The 18,931-nt window shown below is 34.8% G+C and overlaps 3 protein-coding genes across 3 annotated transcripts; all 3 read left to right on the forward strand.

The window, feature by feature from the left end:
* Positions 1–5,482: 5,482 nt before the first annotated feature.
* LOC143584973 (mitochondrial import inner membrane translocase subunit Tim13-like) lies at positions 5,483–7,614 on the forward strand. Its single transcript, XM_077066881.1, has 2 exons — positions 5,483–5,666; positions 7,303–7,614. The coding sequence occupies exons 1-2, from the start codon at positions 5,550–5,552 to the stop codon at positions 7,447–7,449; spliced, it is 264 nt and encodes an 87-aa protein (XP_076922996.1). The 5' UTR covers positions 5,483–5,549; the 3' UTR covers positions 7,450–7,614.
* Positions 7,615–7,641: 27 nt separating this feature from the next.
* LOC143584965 (SUN domain-containing protein 5-like) lies at positions 7,642–12,325 on the forward strand. The gene is made up of 4 exons (XM_077066874.1): positions 7,642–7,741; positions 9,966–11,536; positions 11,642–11,727; positions 11,851–12,325. The coding sequence occupies exons 1-4, from the start codon at positions 7,642–7,644 to the stop codon at positions 12,062–12,064; spliced, it is 1,971 nt and encodes a 656-aa protein (XP_076922989.1). The 3' UTR covers positions 12,065–12,325.
* A 2,980-nt stretch (positions 12,326–15,305) lies between these two features.
* On the forward strand, positions 15,306–18,643 carry LOC143584960 (F-box protein SKIP8-like). The gene is made up of 3 exons (XM_077066871.1): positions 15,306–16,033; positions 17,879–18,075; positions 18,184–18,643. Exons 1-3 carry the CDS (start codon positions 15,626–15,628, stop codon positions 18,449–18,451), a joined length of 873 nt encoding a protein of 290 aa, XP_076922986.1. The 5' UTR covers positions 15,306–15,625; the 3' UTR covers positions 18,452–18,643.
* Positions 18,644–18,931: the final 288 nt, after the last annotated feature.

Genomic DNA, 18,931 nt, shown 5'->3' on the forward strand with positions numbered 1-18,931 from the left:
TTGCTTAGTGAAATGGGCTGTCATCTTGCGGCTGGAGTTTCTTGCAGGACGACGAGGGAAACGAGCAGACATGCTGAAAAGAGAGAGTACTACGCGTGTGAGTTATCGAGTGAAGATTTCGAGGAGTGGAATCCTTAAACCTTTTGAATAAAAAAAATATTGATAATACTAAAATCACATGAAAATTGTATTTAAATTAGGATATTCATTTACCACCATGACTTGTATGAGATTTAAAAGCAGGAGTGCAACCATTCTCTATTCACAAAGGCAAATGGTTACGTTCGACAACTTAAAGCTATGGTTCGTATGACGTTTGCATGGTATGATTTGGCCTAATAAGTTCCAGCACCCTTTTTCGAACCCTCCAGGTAAGCAACCGGGTCCCGCGTCTGATTGGGATTTATACGCATTGCTTATCCTTAGGTTTAAAAACCTTAGTGTCAAGGGTTCGAAAAAACAAGTGTGTCACCCTTCCAGTTACTACATACCCGTCACGTAGAACCAACTTTAAGAGGATTGAAAATCGTTTTTTTTAGATAAATAAATAGATAAAAAAAATAATAAAATAAATTGTTTAGGCATAAGCCTTGGAGTTTGTGTGTGAATAGGTGTACATGTGACACTATAAAACGTAATAAATTCGAGCGTATGAATGAACTTTTAATAAAAGTGCGGGCACATAGCACATAGGGTATACATGCAATTCGGGGCCCTAAAATAAACTATAACTACACTAGGCCGATACGTCTAACAACCTATCTTATAGTTACGGCTCTAATACCAATCTGTAACACCCCGGCTTTAAGCGGAATACGCCCTGGTGTAACGTACAGATCACTCATAGCTCATAACACTATTTAAAGTGGCAATAATTATATCATTTAATTTCGTAACGTAACAAGTACACAATTATTCATAATTATAAATAAAAAAAAAACACTTCATCAAAACAATAATAAGTTCTTTATTCAAATATCCAAAGGTATACTAATGATCTTCATCCTTAGCATGCCATCGATTCAACCTGTAGCACGTTGAAAATATATATTTGTCAACAATTAAGTTGGTGAGTTTTCATAAGTTTTTGAGTATATATATATATAAAAACCACGATTCAACATTCGTAATGTAATAAATATCCAAGCGTAAAGTAAATGAAATCAATTAATGTCGTTCTCCCGTTCCTTTAGCCGAGATCGTAGTAATAGGGGAAATGAGAACCACCTTACAAACAACCGAAGTCGTAACGTTAGACGGCGCGGGTACGTCCCGTCGGACCCTCCCACTATGTGTATGTGTATGCGTTTGCGTACTTCCACCATAAGAATAGTAAACACGTTGCAAGCAAGTTCACGTATAATCATAAACAATATGCAAGAATAATATTAACATGTACGCTAATTGTGAATCGGTTTATAAATAAGCACATAACTAACGAGGTAAATCTTGTGACATGCTACACCCCAAAATATTAAAAGCGTTAAAATGGGGTTATGAAGAACTCACTTGGAATAGGGAAATACGGTAACGAGGAGATGATAACAATTAATGCAACTAGATGGATCCGCGAGTCGTCCCGGTTACTTGTCCTAGTTATTAAAGTATATACGAAATGAATATCTAAAACAAAGAGAACGAACTAAACATTAATATAAAACAAAAGTAGGTTTATAATAGATTTGGGAGATCGTTAAAGGGTTTATTATATTTTATGGAATAATTGGTGAAAGTGTAATTAAGGTTTTATTAAATTAATTATTATAATAAAGAAAATCATTCTTGATTATTAAACGAAATCTATAAGGTTAACTTTTTAAATTATAAATACCGAATTATATATATATACACAAAAACAAATTAAATATTCTGTTTTAAATGTTTAATAGGGTTCGGTTTAGTTAAACGAGTGTAAACAATATTTATTTTAATATAGAAAAGTATTTAATAATTAAAAAGGTTTAAAAATAACTAATATAAAAAAAATCAACAAAAACCGGGCCTGGGGGAATCGAACCCGCGCCCCAGGCCGGTTCAAGGCTTAACAGAATGTGCACTGACCATCAGACCAGTGATTAACGTTTAAGCTATGAAACATAGAATACTTAACCATAAACCCAAATCACATCATAACCTCAAGAACCCTAGAATTCAATCGAGGGTCTTACGTTCTCTGTTAATCAAAATTGACATAGGGTTTTCAAGGTGGTTCAAAGACGACCTATAAGCTATATTTAATTACCTTAATTGGTTACGGATTGCACGAGAACGACGAGCTAGGGTTACGGCCAGAAGACGAACTTAAACGAGGTCAAGAACTGTTTAATGGCTGCAATTATCTTAGGGTTTTGCTTCGGGATTGTGAGGAGGTGGTGTATGCACGTTTAATTGAATTTTGGTTGTATATTTATAGGGTTAAGGGTCCAATCAGTCCGCTGCCCTAATTAACGGAATTGATTCAATCCGATGCGGATTAGCTGTCAATTTACGTGTTATACTATAACAGGAAGGAGCGTGTATGATGAGGATCATTCTAATTAAACCAAAACCCACGATTTGGGGGTCAAACGAAATCAAAATTGGAAGGGGGGGGGGGCTGATGGTGGTGACGGGAAAGGAAGAGGGAAGGAGGGAGTTTGAATAATATTTGCAAACAAGTCCTTCAAGATTGGTTTGATGGTCAGATGTGGTAAACAATATAGTGTGGGGGTTAAAAGTGCAAACAATAGATACTTTAAACGATTTAGAATACGCGTAATTATAGTAAAGACAAAACCGAAAGACATAATTAATAAATGGATGTTTTTATTAAATATAAAGATCCGATTACAAAAGGGTAATAAAACGGATACAAATACGACACCGAAACTTGACGAATGTCACACTAAGCCACAAATACAATCATCTGCCCTCGTCGCTCTCCCTCAACCCATCTCCACCACTGATCCTCCACTCGCCGACATCAACACACCTCCTTCACCATCACCGGAGTTGACTACGAGGGTCCGGCAACTCACCGAAAAAACACGAATGTCACTCCCTTGTTTCATAGGTTTTTGTTTAGCTTTTGATAAGAGCTGAAATTGAAATTGAAGCCAATTGATCGGTTACTCTTTGAAATCGATTCATTTAATTGTCAATCTAAAGCTTCAATCGATCAATTTTGAGTTTGAGTGATGGGTTTTAACCTTGAAAGTATCAGATTTTAAGCTTGAACGTTTTAGGTTTTAAGTATAAACGTTTTAAATTGTAAGCATGAACGTTTTAGGGTTTACCCTTGAACGTATTTCACGTACTTAATGTACGTTAAACGATTATCATACGTTAACTCACCCCTAAATATATAATATATTAAAAAAAAGGTTTTGAGCCCTCGGGATGAATGGGCCTTGGGTCGTCGCCCTCCTCGACCCTCCCTTGGGTCGGGCCTGTTTGTCAACAAAACAACATCTTTCCCGATCCATATGGATATGAAATTTTCACTAACACTTAACCAAAACCGAAGATTGTAAATGATAATTATGGTATTTATGGTTTCAACCAGTGCCCTTGACAAAGCACACTCCTCAATCTTTCATGTTTGCATCTTCAATTGCGTATGCCCATTTGGTTGACATTGTTGTTTTCGTTCGCCGGGTTTAAATAATTTAGTTTCATCTATTTGATTTCATTTTAGTTACAAATATCATTATGTATGCCCATTATAACATAAGATAAATACAGAATTGTTTAGAGCCACTTTTTCGTTGGTATTTACGATACATTTATGGCGTAAGAGTTAATCATCTGTCCAGTTAAGTTGGTTAATTGTATCTTCTTTAAGTCTTCTTCATTCACTGTGGCTTAGGCTCAACACCCCCCACCCCCACCCCCACCCCCACCCCCCACCCCCCTCTTCTTTTTTTTTTTTGTTTTTAAACAAGAGCTCCCCACTCGGAGTTTTAAGTGATTAGCTTTGTGTGGCAGATGATTTGTAATATTTTATTTGATTTTTTTTTTTAAATATTTTTTTATATTGGTTTTTATTTGTTTTAATAATGTTATCTTATAAATTTATCTTTTTGGTTTAGTTTTGGTACCCTAACAAACTTAATTGATACGACCATATGCACGTCAACTAGGAGCCATAACGCCCGGGTTTTACTAATTTTGCTGTATTTTTTGTTTTAAATATGCTTATCTGGCGAATTTAGTTTTTGGGTTTAGTTCCGGTAAGGTGATGAACATAACCAATACCAACTGGATTTGTATTGATTAGCTACCGCAACGCTATGTTTTACCGATTTTTGTTTTAAATACGTTTTTTTGTTATCGTTTTGTTTTAAACTAATTTATTTTGGCTTTAATGCCGAAATCGCAATGAACCTAACCAATATCGACTGAATTCGGGTCATTTTAACCATAAGTTGTACGTGTGCCGATAGTGTTTTAGACTTTTCTAGGTTTATTTTTTGAATTTAGTGTTGGGGTCATAATAAGTTTAACCAATACCGACCAAATTCACGTCACTACGTTACGGCAATGCAACGGTTGTTACCTAGTTCTAAATTAAGTAACAAATATAAAACAGCGAAACAAATAATCATTATAAACTGAACCTTTTAACCAATGAACACTATATAACCAACAATCCGACCCTCAGGAATTTTGATTTATCTTTTATTTTAAGACTTAACTCGATCCAAACCGAAAAGGATTCAGTTATTGACATCCGATACCTAAAAATTTCCGTTCCTCATGAAAAATACTCCTAACACCCTTAGATCAAACCCTTAAATCAAGGCCTAAGTCGAAAAGACTATTTACGACCTATGTTTATGTGAATTACCCGTTAAAAAAGTTAAATTTACCGGTCAATCAAAAAGAACGAATTATTTTAAAAGCTACTTATGTCCCTAGACATATTATTTCCTTTCTCAGCTACAGGTCACTCAAATAATTAATTTAAGTTAAATCATTCTTGTTTCTACATCACATATTAAGCTAAAAGGAAAACACAATATATGACTAACTTTTTACCCACGCCGGATAAAACACTAATATAACACGTAAACCATTTTATATAACTATCCCAAAATAAAATTGGATTTGGCTCAATGGTAAAACACTCACTTTATTAATAAGATGTAGGGGTTTAAACCTCACTATCACCAATTTATATGGGAGATATGAGGGATGACCCTGGCTTGCCAGGGTTCGAGTCATGATCTCACTCAGTTTTACCGGCTCCTCGCTGTCGTGCCGTTTGGCAGGCGTGGGGGTCGGATTTTATCCAGGGAATCCCTCAATAGGTGGATCACTAGGGGCTCCATTCGTCCGGACTCGTGGCCGGATCAGGCTACCTTTAACCAATGGCACCTGACGTTACTTAGTTAGCCTATTAGATTTTGACTTGCACAACAAAACAAGCTAAAATCGTCATTGTTACAAATATTAGGGCTGTAAACGTAAAGTCTGGTAGGGGTTTAGGATCAATAAAGAGGAGTCGTGTGTCCACAGAAACTAGGGTTTATAGATATCTCATACATTGCACCAAAACAACACAAACAATGGATTCATTCTCATCGCCGTCGAGTTCATCACATGACCCGAAGATGTCAGCCGAAGACTTCATGGATCAGCTTAAGGTTCAACTTGCTCAGGCCTACGCCGAAGAGTTCCTAGAGGTGTATATATATATATATATCATCCGATTATACATATATACTGAATGATTAATTGTTATATTTTGTTGCTGATTATCTGCTATGATGTATGATTTTATATTTGCATTTGTTATGATACTTATGTGATTAAGAAAGCGTAATTTGGGATAACTTAAAACTAGATATCGGATGTGAATTCTTATGGGATATCAATTTGTGTGTGTTTGAGGTGTTATGCTAGTTTGATTAAAAATTCACTTATCTTGCTGACACTTGACAAACAGTCTGATTCGCTGTTTTTCTTATACCAAGAAACACCAACTTACTCTAGGGTAAAAACCAACACTGATAGGATTACCAATTGGTTTACTTCCCGTCATCGGGGAATAGTTAAACAAGCTATCTCTCTGTATGCATTCAAGAAAGTGTTTCCGAGTTATGTCAAATTCTTGAATATGATAGGCATTCACTGCTGTATATGCAAGTTAATTTAGCTTTTGTTTAATTCAATCTATTTGAGTTTTATATTTCATGATCAAGCAAAACATATAATGCTAAAAACATGTTCCTTGTGGATATGAAATTCATGGTTTAAAAAGGCGTTCCGAGTCGCGCCTCGGCAGCCTCGGTGGAAAAACACATAAGAGGCTTAGGCTCATTAAGATATACTGAAACCTAAGCCTCGACCTTTGCGAGGCGGTCCGAGGCGTTGCGGCTTAAGCCTCACTAGAGGTTGTGAATTACTGAAATATGCCATTTTTTTTTATTTTCTGGAGTTTTTTTACCCATTTAGTGCTTAGTGGACTTAAGTAGTGGGCCAGCACAACATTTACTGTTAGTGGACTAAAAACCATCATTGTTTCACTGTATAATGTTTAAGGTTTAATTAGTGTGCCTCTATTCACAAGAAGCGACACAGATGCAGTCACAACAACAACAAACTATTTATGATGTTTGTTTTTTGTTGAACTATTTTATTATGATGTTTGTTATGTATTAGATTATATTATTGAACTATTTTATGTTGTTTGTTTTATTACTAAATTAGGTTTTATGATATTCATAGTATTTATTTTATGTTAAAGTGTGAGTTTTATTAAGTATATATATATATTTTTAATATTTTTTAGTAATGTTTCTAGGCTTACGCCTCGGTCCGCCGCGAGGCTTACACCTCGAGAGTAACGGAAAACTTCTCGTGGCTCATTTCCGCCTTTTTGTACTTTAGATACAATGATGCTGTTAATGAATATAGAAACAACCTACCTGCAAGACTTGTAAATATGTTTTGGATGATTTCCATTGACATTGTGTTTGATTAGATTTGTTTTTGTAACAATGTTAGCTCAGCCGAGTTGCTTTCGGTCATCTTGCAATAGGTAAACAAACAATCTATATGTATGCAGTCAGGAGATTGTTTTTGTCAAATTCTTTTAAACCTCTTGAATATGAGAGGTAATCACTGCTTTAGATGCAAGTTAGTTTAGCTTTGTTATCTAGGTTAATTAGGGCTTTGCATGACTTGACAGCAGTATTAGATACATATATACAATGATGCTGTTAATGTACATAAAAACAACCTACCTGCATGACATGTAAATACGTGTTGTGTGATTACTATTAACATTTGATTTGTTTTGTTTTGTTTTGGAAACAGACAGTGAGGGGGAAGTGCTTTGACAAGTGTATCACTAAACCGGGCAGCAGTTTGAGTGGTGGAGAGAGTAGTTGCATCTCCAGGTGTGTGGACCGTTACATTGAGGCTACCAGCATTATTAGCAGAGCTCTCTTTAACTCTCGGTAAAAAACTGAAAGCAGAGTATTTTCAATTGAAATGTTTATGTGTAACTTGCATAATGCTTTCTTTTTAGGAAAGTGAGGATCATGAGCCATGTTTTGTTTATCACTCTATATTTGACTTTGTTGATTCAATGAAGTTTGAAACTTTCTGTCACATATCTGAATGGTTGGTTTTTTGTGCGTTATCTTTGTTGACATGGTTATGTTATGGTTGTTTGTGAGAATAGACGAAAATCATGAACTTGATTATACAGCATTGCAAATTGGCATGAGATGCTTGAGACTCGATCCAAAAGGTTTGTGACTGGAAATACCAGTAGTCGGTTAAGACTGAAACGTGGTTCGGGCCACTATCTGATTTTCTCTTTACCAGCAGGATGAAGGCCACTGTCTGACCCAGTACAACTTCTTTCATGTATTTCAGTATTTGTGTGCGTGTTAGTCGGTTAATCGGTTTAGACCTAGGAAGCTAGGAGCGAATCGGTTTCAACGACTTGGTTCTTAGTGTGTCTTCATTGGTCTGGAATTGAACTGGTCTTGCATAATACAAGGAATTGAAAATTTAGGGAGTTGGGTTTGGATTTAAATTTGTAAAATATATTTTTAACAAGCTAAAATGTCTCAAAAGGAATCAACTTTAAGTGGTCAAATAAAACAACTAATCAATTTGGTTTGTAAAGTTAAAAAAAACATTTAGTTGATGACGATGATTATGATGTGGTGATCACATTGTTTTATTTCTCGGTGATTGAAAAATATGTTAAGAACTTATTCTGATTTTGTTCTCTGTAAAAAATATAAAGTATTAGAAGTTAATTTCAAACAAAATAGAATCTAGATTCGAACTCCTACTAGATTCTAATAAAAAAAAAATGATTTAGACTAATTAAATTCTAGTTCATAGAAGCGTAGAGACACAGTCTCAAACATTACTTATATCATGTCTGGAATATTGTGTTATGATCCACCCTGTTATACACCAGCAGCTCGCGAAGCATGATGAAACCATTGGATGCATGTTCATTTGGGCTTGGTAATGACATCGGGGTGGTAGTTATCTATCACAGACTGACGATTATTCGATAAACCCGCACGTTCAAACAAAGAGTGAGTGAGTTTCATGTCAGAAATCGCTCATAGAAAACAAAGTCACTTATTAACATGACGAGGCTAACAAAGCTCCGTCCTACATTGTTTATACCCGTGAATCTGACCCAAGACAATAAACCGAAAAACATATTAATTCAGAATCAGCACCCTTGTAAATTTGGGGGTATACAAATACAATAATACATAACGTGTCATCTTGCGCATCTTCAACACAATCATAATTAGAAAGAAAGAAAAACAAATAGGTAGAGAGACATAGAGGCAACTATCACCTGTGTACGATACGATATGATACGATACGATACGATACGATACGATACGATACGATATATAGATACAGGACGTCCTATTGTTGTCTTATGGAAGATCACACAGCTGGGAGTTTGACGAGACATGAAAAATTAAAAAACCCATCATCATCATCATCATCATCATCATCCGTACAGATAATAATAACAACAATTTATTATTATTATTGAAAATTAAACAACAAAGACGAGACAACAGCAGCAGTGACTTGTTGATTTTGAAGCCTTTAATGGTAGTCTCATTTTGGTTCCTCTTTCTGCTTTTGTTCTCTACATTCGTCGGCTTCAATCATGGTATTGATAACGTCTTATTCTCTCTTATTTTAATTTTTCTAGGGTTTCATTTCGTACGATTACCTGTGGTGCTAGACACAACACGCAACACGATAACTAATCATGTGTTTTTTTTTTTTTTTTTTTTGCAAACACGAACACGAACCTGTTTAAAAGCAAAAATATTTGAAACAAAAGTTCATAAAAGACTAACATAAAAAAAATATTATACAGGTTTAATCAGGTGTTTAACCTGTTTAGACATGAATGTAAGTAGGTATTAAACATGTCGACATGTTTAAGACACGGAACCTGTTAAGCCCAAAAGCAAACTTGTTTAACTCCGTGCCGTTTCGTAACGTGTTAACAGGTCCGTGTTAGATGTTGCCAGCCCTAGTTTCGTGGTTTTAGAGGTGTTTGAATTGCTAGTTTTCTTATTGTTATAGGCTTTTAAAATTGCATATTATTCAAATTTAGTGTATGGATCAACAATTTGGTGTTAACTGGTTTTGAATTTTGATTATTCCATCTCAAATTAAGTTTTCAGGGAATGTAGATGCACATAATAATAATAATAATAATAATAACAACAACAACAATAATATTAGGAACAACACGTGTTCATTCCATTTGCCTTCGACACATTTGAATCCCTAGCTCCCGAGGCGGTTCGCTTTTCGGAGCAGGTACAGAAGGTGGTCCACAGTGACTCGCAAAGCCCGAGGAACCAAGGATTTATATTTAGTAGAATAGGCTTTGCGATTCAAAAGGGGATAGCGGCGCAGCTTTCTTATTGTTATTGGATGTTAAACATGTCAACTTATTTGAGACACGAAACATGTTAAGCCCAACCCCAAACTTGTTTACCTGCGTGTTGTGTTAACAGGTCCGTGCCAGAAATTGCCAGTCCCTAATTTCAGGGTTTTCAAAGTGTTTGAATTGCTAACTTTCTTATTGTTATTGGATGTTCAAGTCGCATGTAATTCAAATTTAGTGTATGTTAGTGTATGCATAAAACAATTTGGTATTATCTGGTTTTGTATTTTGATTATTCCATCTCCGATTCATTTTTCAGGGAATGTAGATGCACATAATAATAATAGTAACAATAATAATAGGAACTTCACTAACACTACCACGTGCCCACTTACCGGAGAACAAAGCCAAGATCATACAAGTAATGTGCTTTTCGACTTCAATGTATCCGGGAAGTCAAAAGATGCTATATCTAATGGTCAAAGTTCTGTAGATAACGACAACAACCAATTTCAAGAAACAAGTCCTGTTGAATCAGTAGTTTCAAAACTTTTAGGTTACTCTGAATTAGTTTGTGAAAAGGAGTTTGAAGATAGTTACATGGAAAAGAAACAAGAAGAAGTACAAACCGATAGGGTCGATCTCACTTACCCTAATGTTGATGAGTTGACAAAAATTACAAAACAAGAATACTCAAGTGGTGCACCGCGTGGGTTACTTAACATAACCCATAGGCTCGAGCCAGATGGGACTTATTACAATTACGCGTCTGCATCTAAAGGTGCAAAGGTTGTGGCTCAAAATAAGGAAGCAAATGGTGCAAGCAACATATTGGGTTCGGATCATGATAAGTATTTAAGAAACCCGTGTTCTGTTTTGGATAAATATGTTGTTATTGAGCTTGCAGAGGAAACCCTAGTTGATGCTGTAAATATTGCTAACTTTGAACACCATTCTTCCAATTTTAAGCAGTTTTTATTGTCGGGAAGTTTGGTTTTTCCAACTGAAACATGGTACCCTCTCGGAACATTTGTTGCTGAAAACGTTAAACATCGACAGTATTTTAAGCTGACCGAACCCAAATGGGCCAGGTACTTAAAACTGAGTTTGGTGACTCATTACGGGTCGGAATTTTACTGCACGTTAAATGTAATTGAAGTGTATGGTATAGATGCTATTGAAAGAATGCTTGAAGATCTTATTGTGACTTCAGAGGAATCAACAAATGTGAATTCAAATGTTAATTCAACCGGTCCTCCTGCTTCAACAAAATCTTCAAGCTCAAAAAGCGTGAAACCGGATGGTGAATCAGGTGAAACGGTTGGTAGAAAGACGGAAGGTGTTGATGATGGCAAACGGGCTGACGATGATGCAGCGAAAAAACCCTCTGGTGTGACGAAGATTTCTGAACTTGTGTCGAAAGGTAATGGGAGAATACATGGTGATGCTATTTTAAAGATTTTGATGCAAAAAGTTCGGTTACTTGAAAAGAATTTATCTTTATTGGAGAATTGTATCAAAGAATTGCATAATAGACAAGGGGACGTGTTTCCGCAACTTGAAACTGAAGTTGGGAAGTATTCAGAGCTTGTGGAAAATACCCGGTTGCAAATTAAGGATCTTTTGTTATGGAAGGCAACTATGGTAAGTTTGTTTTTTTTTAAATGAGTCGATACATGATAAAGCATAAAAGCAATGATCTTTATTATAGACTTGAGCGAATATTGACCGAAAGTTATTATTTTGCAGGAAAAAGAACTTGCTGAGATGGAATCTTGGAAGGATTTTGTGTCGTCTCATCTGGAGTCGGTTATTAAAGAAAACGCAAGTCTCAGGTTGTGTAAATGTATACTTCCATATGTATTGTAATAATATTGTATAATTAAAATGTTGGTTATTTTCTTTTGACCTTTTTGATGAATAATTTTCAAGTGTTGATTATATCTTCTGTTGTGCAGGCTAGAGATTGATAAGATTGCAAGTGATCAAGAAAGCTTGGACAAAGCTGAGTTGACTGTGAGTGTTTCGTTTGCCATTGCTGCCATTTTAAAGATTGTTTCGGATCGGCTTTTTAAATCTCCTTACAGCAAACCATACAGAAATGAGACGAGTTGGAAGTTGCTACTAGTTACCTGTGTTGTTATTGCAATCGTTGTTTTGAACCTCTATTAACAATTTAACCGAAAATGTATGCTTTCAGTTGGAGAATATCGGCGAATAGAAATCTTTAGGAGTGGTGTACTTATTTTAGACCTTAATTTTGTGGCATTATGTTTATGTAAAGCCGAAATCAAGCTTTCTTTCAAAATGGATTATGAACATTTTTTGTCTGTAGGGATTTGGATCGGATGTAGGTTTTATAAAAATCAGTGTTTTGAGGATATGCAAGTTTTTATTTTCAATAGTTCAATGTGACTTTAGAAGAATCATGTAATGATTCTAACATATTTGCTGCCAAGTAATTAAACCCTGACTAGGCACCGATTATTCATTGATTAATCCTAATTAGTTGTCGATTAATCCTCGTTTACCCGATTAGTCATGATAAATTCCGATTAATAGCTAGTCTCTATCTCACTGCCCGACTACCGATTTTTACAAAACGCTCCCCCTCACCACCGTTTTTATCTTAAACAACGTATTTGTCATCTCTAACATCATTAAAAGTCACATCTTTGTTCAACAATTCGCAACTGATTATAAAACTTTGTATTGGGTTTGGCTTTTACGGTTTCTCTCTACAGAATTTAGTGTTACTTATTTCACTTAACGACATAGATCTTGTAACTCGTAACACATGTAGACAATGTTTTATATCAAAGTAAAAAATATTGATTAATTTTGTGCGTACGGTGGTGGTGGTGATACTGGTGGAGATGATGGTGATGGTCTTTAAACAAAGGTTTATTGGATTTTAATAAATCTCTATTGAATGGTATTGGCCGATAATAATCCCTATTCGTTTTATAGTTATTGGCGGTCCCAAATTTAAAAAAAGTTGGCCTCCAATTGTCCCCCGTTAAAAAGAACTTAACGTCGTTATACTTTTTTCCGAATTTCAAACGAATGTTTTAGGGCTTTTGATCGTAAGGAGAATACGAGTCAATTGGTGTAAAAGTTAGCTCGTAACGGTGATCCAAACGGTTTGATTTTTGTTAATTGTAAGTTCTAAGACCCGAATTGAAGCATTGTTTCGTCGTTTTGAAGCGCCGGTTCGAACTAAGTTTTACACCAATTGACTCGTGTTTTTCTTCCGATCAAAAGCCCTAAAAAATTCGTTTGAAATTTGGAAAAATGTATAACGACGTTAAGTCCTTTTTAACGAGAGACCATTGGGGGCCAATTTTTTTTAAATTTGGGACCATTGGTGGTGATAAAATGAATATGGATTATTATCGGCCACTATCACTCAATAGGGATTATTAAAATCCAATAAACTTTAAACAAATTACACAAACTAGAGGAGGGAAATTAAACCTAATGTATATAAAAAAATTCAATGATGTAAACATAAAACAATAACCTATCTATAATATATATAAACGAACACATAAAAATCTTACGTGTAGCGATGTGGTCACTCCCCCTTTTTTTGGAGTCACCAGAATTGCTTGATTTTTAAATGGAGTCTTCTCATGCATTTGACCCGAATTCACGGGTATGGGTCTCATCAAACCCAAATATTTCTTAAACGGGTTATATCATTTAATTAAATTAAAAACTAATCTCACCAAATATTTGATATAAAAATCCTATAAAGTAGAAATATACTAAAAATTAATATATGATTTATTTAAAAAAGATATATATTATTTATGATTAAAAACCAATTTTATAGTAAAAATATAAACGGGTTTTCAGTCTAATCAAACCCATATAGCTTTTAAACCGGGTTATAACGTCTCATTTATTTGTGAAACAATTTATCATCAAACCATAAGTATATTATTAACTTTTATACAATAAAAAAGATAAAATACAAAAAATAAATAAATATTAGAAACAAATAATATAAAATATCCCCGTAATACGGAAGATAAAAACTAGTGAATACATATATTAAAACTAACAAGATGACTCAAATAAATAAATAAATCTTAAAAAAATCATAAATAAACAAATGACTAAATGAGAAGTTTAAGAAACCAAAATAGAATATGAAAGAAGTCAAAATAGTTGTTTGTATAACTTTATTAGTGGTATTAAATCAGGGACAAATAAAAACCGATTACAAACCATTTATGTAGTTTAAAATTAAAGAGTAATTTCGTTACAACAATAAAAATAATAATGTAAATGACTTTATTTAGTTATGAGTTGAATAAAATACAACCAATATTTTAGTTTTTAAATTATTATAACTGATTATATCTGGCTTAAAAAAAGAAAGAAAGATGATTGTAAGTGTCTACAGTCGATGTTGACGTGAGTTGATTTAAGCTATTTCCAATTAATAAATTGAATTATATTTAAAACAAATAAAATATTGACAGTTATTTTAACATAGAAAAAGCTGACAATTAGTATATTATATATAAAACAATATATATACTAAAAATTTTCATACATATAATCAAGGGTTGCTTTCTATAGACACCACCTTGGTTATTCAGACACTAGTATATGGTCTGAATTATGTTAGCATGTTTTAGTTTCTGTCTGGTACCTCGTATAGACACAACTTTTTTTACTTGCAAACTGTTTCTATATGGTCGTATAAAACCTATACAACTCATACAAGTTTTATGTTCTGCTAGGCTCTATACGAGCCGCTGAAGCCCCTATATGACTTGTATAGCAAGGACTATACAGATTTGTAGGCTGCAAACAACTGACTTTTTATTCCATCTGTACACTTGTCAGTCACTTATGACATATACGAGTCGTATAGAACTGTACAAACACCATAGGTACAATATTCCTATATAACATCCCTATCTAATACAACAATTATAAAACACAAAAAACATAAAGATTGGATGGATCCATAAAACTATATTCGAATAATAAAAGTAAGTTATAGACAACACTTTAACCGAATAATATTCTTTAAGGTACTTTAATTATTTTAATTACAACTCAGAATTTAATTTTTTTCGATTTATGACGTAAAGAATGACGTATATCTCACTTTTACCTTACCACACAATACATTTCAGTGTAATTGTTAGAAAATAAATGAAAAATTGGATATTCCAAGTTTGCCATTTTAAGTAAAGTTTTCCGTTTTCTTCTTTACATGTCTCATCGCCGAAATACCGCCAATGAGTTACTAAACCAATCAGATAACAACACGTGAGGTGTTATACACATGGCTGACGATATGTTAAGTGTTAATTTATGATTGACGGTGCATCAAGTGTTAATTTATGCGTTAGCTAACGTATTTAAAATCTCTAACACCCGTTAAACGGCTATTTTGGGAATTTTATATAAAAAGTAAATTAAGTAACGGAACCCTTGACGGCATCCAACACACAGACCCAGCATCAGTTACTAGTTAGCTAACCGGCGTTACTAATACTAATATACTCTTCCCGTCGTCAGTTACACATCTTCCTCAATCTCTCTTTAAAAACCCCACCTGAACATAATAATAATAATAATATTAGGGCTTGATTGATAAACACACCGTGTGACGTCATCAATAATAATAACAATAATAATATTGACTCACTGATTCACTCTAGGGTTTATGTTAGCCCTAATCTCCATCTCCTATGAATATCGTCAATGGATATTACCTCTAATTTCTCCGGCACCGGCGATTACTTTATTCTAGCCCTAATTGCAACCCTCGTGTGCTCACTCTTCTTCCGATTGCTTAAGCTTCCGCAATTGGATAAACCTAGGGCTCGTAATTGTAATTGTAATTGTGATTGTGTTGGAGGTTGTGAGTCTATGGCTGTTACGGCGGCGGCGAGGGTGATGAACGGTGGTGGTGGTGGCGGTGGAGTGGTGGAGAGGGAGCGGCATCAGCAGGTGATTGGTGCCTCGATGATGGAACAGTTGGTGCCGGAGATTACGACTCACGCGTTGAGTTATTTGGATTATCCGAGTCTGTGTCGGCTTTCGATGACTAATTCTTCGATGAGGAAGGCTGCTAATGATGATAATGCTTGGAAGGCTCTTTATCATAAGGTTAATTATATTATTATGCTGATGCTATATATTTATTTGTTGATGTTATGTGGCTATGAAGTTTAATAAGTTGCAGTTGTGGTACTATAGTTAGACCACTGGTTATTAAGAGTACTATAGACTGTATAGTTGATGATGTACAAAACTAAATTAGGGTGTATACTGGTTAAGTTAGCTGTCATTGGAGTTTGATGTAAGTATGTGTATATTGATAGTCTAGTGGTATTGTATAACTGTATGGAAAAGTTGTTTACCATTTTGTCAAGTCTTTGTTTTTCCGTGCATCTGCAATACCCTTTGTTCTGTTTCGTATGACCGAACATGTCTTTATTTGATTAGTGTTTTACTGATTTTCTCTGTTCTTTAGTTTAGGCCATGCGTGTCATTGTTTAGTTTTCTGGATTGTTGCAGTTATAGTCTGTGTTTTTATGCTGATTTATGTAGAGGTGACTTATAAACTCTGTGACTATGTATTAAATCAGTTATATAGCTATCGTATCTGGAATGAGTTTAAGTGTATATATCTCAAGAATGTAACCCTATACTTATTCGCCTGTATTACTTATAAACCAAGAATGTAACCGTTTAAAATTACAGTGTAGAATTGAAGTGAGCAAACTATGTACAGAGATGTACTAAACATTGAGTTGCATATCGTGTGTAGTTATCATTGCATGATGAGGCTCGTAGTTACTAAATGCGCTAGGCACACTCAAGGCGCATAGGCCTTGCTTGGGGCCTAGTCGCAATAGTTATATAACATTTAATATCATCTAACTAGTACCAAAAGTTCTAAAATAGTCAAGATTTGAATGTAATTCTTTAAGTTGAATAACAAAATGTTCAATGCAATTCTTTTAACCTCTCCTAGATCTAAGTTTCAGTCACGCTCGTTGCATTTCTTTTTCTCAACTTTTGTCCTCTTCTAATTCCATTATTCTAGGCTTCCGCCTTTGTTGGAATAACTTGAATTTTTCAAGCCCTGTTCTTAATTTAGGATCAGGATAATCGATATTGAAGTTCGATCTTATTTTTCCTTTTGTGCCTAGACGAACTAGACAATGTCAAAGCGCTCGCCTAGAGGAACTAGAAGCACATTTATTGAGCATTGCCTGGAAAATGGGCCTAAGCGCGAGAAGTGAGGGCTTTTAATAACTATGATGAAGCTGCCATCTGAAAATTTAGAATGAAATCTGAATATATGGTTGAAGTTTATACAGTTTCTGAATCAAGATGAATATGTAAGCATGTAACAGAAATGGCAACTATATGCTAACCAAATCTTCTACTTTGCTTCTTTACCATTTAAAATCAAATTTTAAAGGAAGTGTCAGATACTCAGATGGAGTATATGACACCTAGCAGTTTTACTCAAAGCTAATGCACATATTGTAGAAATTATTCTTGCTTATTGCAATACTTACAGGAATAAACATTTTTTCATGCTAATCACATAGGAAATGCAGTTTATGGCTTAAACATGGCTCTAGAATTGTAGGCTATATTTTGTGTAGCATGGTTGTATGTGTATATTCAAGATATCTTTGTGAATTGTTTGTATGTTTAAAACTCGTGTGAAACATGGATGTTAATATACCATGGGTCTATTTGTACTCACATGCCAAACTAACTTTAATGGAAGTACATGTTTTTTTGTGTGTGATCTTTTGCGTTGTTTTAACATTGATTTTGAGTTCACGACATTTTACATATTGTGAAAACTAGCTACTAGTATTACTTATTTCTTGTATGTCACATTTAAGTTTTTCTCATTTCCTCTCTTTTAAGTGTTCTAGATTAGAAAGGTTTCGGCTCATGAAAATATTCCATTTGTCTTTTTCTCAGGATTTTACAATGGAACAAGATAGCATAACACCTGCAAATGGGTGGAAGGCCTACTATGCAGCCACTAGAGCCCTTGTGAATATCAATCAACAATTTTTTGATATCATTAGAGAAAGGTCTCTTCCAGACATGGGCCGACTTTGGCTTAATGCTGATTATGTCAAATGTATTCATGCCTCAGGGGAGTTTTTTACTGGGTGAGCTTCTCATTAACATCTTTACTTCAGTTATTATAATAATTAATATTCCTTTTTTTTATATATATATGACAAGTGGCGGGTTTATTTGTTTATACTGTGATGCAGGTACAGTGGTGTTTTAGGTAGCTGGCAGCTGGCTTTGAACTGGGAGCCAGCGGTTAACTTCCAGGTTCGAGATGTAAGGTCAAGGGTGCTGCCAGGTGTGGCTTGGGTGACAATGAAAGCCTATGCTGAGGTGGAGCATAACCCCCACCCGGTTAACGTTACTAATGTGTTTGAGCTCCATAACGGTCAGTGGTTCATGGTTCACCATCACAGCTCGGCAATGAATGTTGATGGTGAGGTGGCTCATCAGCCACCTATGCTTGGTTGACTAAGAGGCTTCTTTTTGATGATGGTTTTTTAAAAGTAAAGAAAAAGGAAAATGGTACAGTTATTTTGACTAGGAATCTTGAATATTACTTTCATACTTTGGATATGATGATTGGCCGTACATGATGAATCTTTGTTTTTTTACCTATTGGCATTCCTGTGGCGATATATGATATGTTTATAAATGCGTAGGTTATGCACTTATGCTCACCCCATTGTAGGGGGATTTGTTGTCGTTATGAAATGAAAATTGACAACCTTTTAGTTTTAAATGGGTATTGAGTGACCCTTAAAACCCTACATTATCAAATTCATAGCCTTAAACTAACCAAGCATTTGGTGGCCATTTGACCACTTTTAGAGGTTTTTTAGTTTAGATCTTTTAAGTCGCTAGACTAATTGGCATACAAGAGGCATTCACATGTGGAGTTCAGGCGTGTCAGGTTGAATTGTGCTTGCATACACATTTTTGCAAGAGCTT

This window comes from Bidens hawaiensis, unplaced genomic scaffold (assembly GCF_021521415.1).
Source record: "Bidens hawaiensis isolate Kalapana, Puna unplaced genomic scaffold, B.hawaiensis_p1.1 tig00033516_1, whole genome shotgun sequence".
In the NCBI taxonomy this organism is placed as follows: domain Eukaryota; kingdom Viridiplantae; phylum Streptophyta; class Magnoliopsida; order Asterales; family Asteraceae; genus Bidens; species Bidens hawaiensis.